The sequence below is a fragment of the Octodon degus genome, unplaced genomic scaffold, assembly GCF_000260255.1.
Source record: "Octodon degus isolate 3935 unplaced genomic scaffold, OctDeg1.0 scaffold00215, whole genome shotgun sequence".
Lineage (NCBI taxonomy): Eukaryota > Metazoa > Chordata > Mammalia > Rodentia > Octodontidae > Octodon > Octodon degus.
Genome location: NW_004524791.1, coordinates 2,363,442 through 2,368,151, shown reverse-complemented (window position 1 = coordinate 2,368,151; position 4,710 = coordinate 2,363,442). Strand labels below are relative to the sequence as shown.

General features: G+C 56.6%; 1 protein-coding gene across 4 annotated transcripts in view; it reads left to right on the top strand.

The window, feature by feature from the left end:
* Positions 1-6: 6 nt before the first annotated feature.
* Znf276 (zinc finger protein 276) overlaps positions 7-4,710 on the top strand; it is a 13,027-nt gene continuing 8,323 nt past the window's right edge. The window contains exons 1-6 of one of the 4 annotated variants that reach the window (XM_004644984.2): positions 7-103; positions 861-1,164; positions 1,511-1,557; positions 1,657-2,100; positions 3,185-3,263; positions 4,171-4,254. In XM_004644984.2, coding sequence (XP_004645041.1) covers positions 881-1,164; positions 1,511-1,557; positions 1,657-2,100; positions 3,185-3,263; positions 4,171-4,254 — 938 coding nt within the window. In that variant the 5' untranslated portion in view covers positions 7-103; positions 861-880. The remainder of the gene's footprint in view (positions 104-860; positions 1,165-1,510; positions 1,558-1,656; positions 2,101-3,184; positions 3,264-4,170; positions 4,255-4,710) is intronic. The other 3 variants (XM_023705166.1, XM_023705165.1, XM_023705164.1) reach the window with 3 other exon arrangements.

The window sequence follows — 4,710 nt, the reverse complement described above, 5'->3', positions numbered from 1 at the left end:
CGCCCAGCCCGTGGAGACAGCGCGGACTTGGCAGCGGCGGCACTCGGCTGGACCTCGGCGCGGGCCTGCGGAGATCCCATCGAGGAAGGCGCGGACGAGGCAGGTGGGTCTGGCAGCGCCCCGCGGGCCAGCGCCCACGACGCACCGTTACGCTCCGAGCCTCACCTGGTTCCTCTGGCCACGGCCTTGGCCAGACGCCCGTCTTCTTGTGTCCCGAGTTCTGGGGTTCAGAACCCTAGTGGCAGCTGCACAGGTCTGGGGTCGGCCCTCTTTGTGAATGCGCCCTTGAGATCACTTCCCGAGTTCTCTGGACCCTTATGGGTTAAAACCAGCCCGAAAGGTGTGCGAAGAGCTGCGTGAGCTGTGTGTGTAAGCCGCACACTGGGCCCAGCGCGGTGCGCTTCGGTGGTGTGGCGTGCTTTTCTGTTTATGAAGTCCTGTGTGCACGTTTAGTTCTTCTGGAAGCAGGAGAGGAGGTGACACACACAGTCAGCAGACAGAAAACCGAGCATGGACAGCACATCTGGGGGCAGCGCTTGCATTTCTGGCCTCACAGGGCTGGTGTGAGCAGAAATGGATTCCACCAACGTGGAAGCACTTCAAGTTGCTTGGAAGGTTTCTTGGCCCAGCAGGCCTCCAGTGGCTGAATGTTGTGCTGAAACCAGACACCAAGGCAGCCTCCAAGGCCTTAATTTGAGGGGACTGGGGAGGCCCTGGGAGGGCACTTCTCCAGGTGCAGAGGCTGGCTAGGGAACATGGGCCTCAGGGTGCAGGTGCAGACAGCCCCAGAACTGGTCAGAGTGTCCTGTGCTTGGGAATCAAGTTTATTTGCCAATTATTGATGTCTGCTTTTCGTCCAGGAACTGGCCGGGCTCTTGCCATGGGGCACTGTCGCCTCTGCCACGGGAAGTTTTCCTCACGGAGTCTCCGCAGCATCTCTGACAGGGCATCTGGGGACAGCTCAGAGAAAACTTCCCCAGGAGAACGTGTCTTCATCAGGGACTTCCAACACCTGCTGGGTGTGGCCGTGCACCAGGACCCATCCTTGTCCCAGTTCATCTGCAAGAGCTGCCATGCCCAGTTCTACCAATGCCACAGTCTCCTCAGGTCCTTCTTGCAGAGGGTCAACGTGTCCCCATCAGGCCAGCGGAAGTCCTGTGCAAAGTAGGCCTTTATTGGGTTTTTCAGGAGATGCTCAGCACCCTGTGTGCTGGGTGTTGCAGTAGGGCCTGGGTGTCCTGTGGTAGAAACCTCAGGGTGGGGAGGACAGACTGTACCCACTCTGCATCAGCAGCCCTGCTACTGCTGGAGATGAGCATGGAGGTGCCGGGGTGGCAAGGTTTGCTTTGGGTCCTGAGGCCTACAGGCAGCCTTAGCAGGGAAGGAGTTAAGGGTCCTGGTAAAAGGGTCTCAGGGGAGACAGCTAGGGAGGCTTGAGATCTCTAGTCCTAACAGACAGGGAGCTCTGTGGGCCTTGGTTCCTTCTCATAGCCACCTTGATCCTTTGCAGGGTCGGTGCTCAGTCTCCCATGGCAGCAGAGGAGGGAGTGTGTCTGGGTGAGTCTGGCCCTCGTGTGGGAGTTTTGCGGGTGGGTTGTGAGCTGGCCAGCCCAGGGCCTGACTTCCTTGTTGACTCTCCTCGTTGACTCTCCTCAGTGGATCTGATCACCTCGACTCCCCGGTGCCTGCATGGCTTAGTGGGGTGGGTGCACGGACATGCAGCCAGCTGTGGGGCCCTGCCCAGCCTTCAGAGAACACTGTCCTCCGAGTACTGCGGCATCATCCAGGCAGTGTGGGGCTGCGATCAGGGCCACGACTACACAATGGATACCGATTCCAGCTGCAGAGCCCTCTTGCTGGACAATGCATTGGCAGTCAAATGGTCATGGGACAAGGAGATGGCACCACGTCTTACTCAAAACCGGCAGTCTGACGCTGTTGGGGCTGTCCCCCAGCTTTCCCAGGGCAGAGGAACCATGGCTGGGGCTGAAACCAAGATTCTTTCCAGTGTGGATGCAGCCCCATCTTCAGAAGGCAGCACTGTGGGGCCCAGGCCAGGCCCACCACCTCAGCCAAGCCTTCCCCCAAGTGAGGGCCCAGGTAGGAGGCACCTTTGGTCTGTGCCACACCAGAATCTCATGTCTGTGAGTGGGGCAGGGTCTTGAACAGAAAAAGACTTGTCTCCACCATGCTGGGGATCAGCTGCAGTGCTTCCTTAGCCTGCAGGTGTTCAAAGTACCTGAGGCAGGGTGGGGTTGGCCACTGATTGTCTCTTGTCCTGCTGATGAGCAGGTCCTTGCTCTTCTAATGTCATGCTGTGGCAGGAGGAGACTGAGGAGAGAATGGGGCCCTTATCTGTTGGATGTGGGGATGAGAAGGAGGGTGCTGCTTTGGGCCAGCTGTAGGTCATGGCCTGGGCATTGGCCAGCTGGCTGGTGACACTGGTATGGGCAAGGGTGGAAGCTTGTCTGACTGGCTGAGGAAGGGAGACAAGGGTGGACCCTTCCTGCATATTGTGGAGTGGCCGCACCTGCTCATGGACATGGTGTTAGAGGCCCGGGCCTGGCTTCCTTCCTCCTCTGGCCTTCCGTGTGCTTCTACCCTGTCTTTGTCTTTGAAGATGCTCATCTGCCTGCACATGTGCAGCTCCCCAGAGTTTCAGCTGAGGTGAACAGATGAGAGGTTCCTAGCTGAGATTTCCCGGCTCCAGGGAGGACCTTGGGATGAAATCCTACAGATTACTGATTTAGCTTTGTTAACTGTGTGCATGAGATCTTTTGATAATAGTCACCTTAAAAATGTTTCAAAATGTTTATATCAGCCCCTCCATAATGGTGGGTCAGGGTTTTTGTTTTGTTTTGTTCTTTTGGCATTGAGAATCAAACACAGGAGCTGACGCTTGTCAGGCAGGCGCTATTCTACTGAACTACATCCCTGGCCCTTGAGGGGTTGGGTTTGCTGATGATGTTTGTCCCAGGGTTCCTGCTGTGTGGTGCTGTGCGGTGCCACCAAGGTGGTGGTACAGTGGGTTGGAATCTGTCCAGGAGCTTGTGTGGGGGTCGGGCCAGGATGGTATGGAGTTTGAGGCCAAGGACTGACCCCAGGCTCCCCTGTAAGGCAGGCTGTGTCATCAGACCAGGCCTGCCTTGGTTTTTGGTAACAGGACTCTGTTTTTGTTTCCCAGGGCAATTGGGTGAGAAGCAGGTTCCATCTTCAACTTCGGATGATCGGGTAAAAGACGAGTTCAGTGACCTTTCTGAGGGGTGAGAGAAGAGTGGGTTTAAATAGCCTAATATTTTTTCTTCAAAAACCAGACTCAGCCACCCTCAGGGCCGCTGGCCTCAAAGGTTGGGAGGAGGGGCAACTCCTTGTGCTGCCTGGGGCTTCCTGGGTCCTCAGGTGCTTCCCTGGTGCGGCTGCAAGGGAGTGCAGCCCAGCCCAGCCCAGGCAAGCCCCAGGCGTGGGTCCTCTGTTGCCATCTACATGTCTCCTTGAAGGCCTTGTTTTGTGCCAACTGCAGATATCTTGAGGATGAGGACACAGAGCTCTAGCTACTGGTGGTGGTGATATGGGACTGAAGCAGACCTTACTCCAGAGGGAAGGGCAGCATCAGTGTCTGCTGGCTGTGGAACAAGAGCCATCAGGGCTGGCCCCTGCTGCCTTGCAGCTGCACACTTACTAGTGCGGGGAGCCCAGGGTGACTGCCGGCAGCCTCCGGCCTTCCCCTGTCCAGGCGGGTGGTGGCCTGTTGGGGACACTGTGGGCTTGGAAGCCTAGCTCTGCTTGGCTTGATGGTTGATGGGGAGCCTGCCAGCCTCATAGGTGCTTTGATCTGGCCCTGTTCCTGTTCATGTTCAGGCAGTGATGTCAAAGTCCACCCTCTGGGAAGCCCGCTTTCTGAGTCTCCACGGAAAGCTCTCTATTTGGACCCTGGATAGAGGCAACCGTGCCTTGGGGTAGAGGGCTACCAGCTTCTTCAGCTGTAGTGACTGCCGTGCGCTTTTGTTAGGAAGTGGGATTGGAGTTTGGAGGAATTTGAGTTTGTAACACTTTGAGGTGAAGTGAGACGGCTGTGGGAGCTGTGTGGTGCCTCAAGACAAGAGTTCTGCTTGGGTTTGTTGCCCAGTCCAGGCCAACGAGCTCTGCTGAAAGTTCTTTCATCTTTCCTAGAGACTTCCTGAGTGAAGATGAAAATGATAAGAAGAAAAATGCACAGTCTTCGGACGAGTCCTTTGAGCCTTACCCAGAGAAGAAGTAAGGGTGCTGCTTGGTCTGCCACAGGCGCATGGGGTCTGGTGAGATGTCCAAGGGGAGCCTGAGGGTTGGTACTAGGAGCTGAGTATGAGTGGCAGACCTCTGCACCCAGCTCTGCCCGCCTAGCTCACTTCCTGTTGCTCTGCCGAACCATGTGGCCAGGTGAGAGTCCATGGGAGGAGGGGTCCCATAGAGCCCTCTTGATGGCTTCTGCGACCCAGCAAGCAGCCCTGTTGACAGGACCTGGCCTCCAGTCGGATGCAGGGTCCTGGCAGAGTTCATCTGTGTCCGTGTCCTCTTAGCCCTGTGCCAGGAGGGCCCACAATACTTGACAGCTGGGTGATGACTGACTTGGTCATCAATGCCCCTGAGCATTTCTCAGTCCAGGGAGCAAGTGTGTCTTGGTACCACTCTCAGCTATGCAAACCTGATGATAGAGGTAGCGTGGCTTCCTTT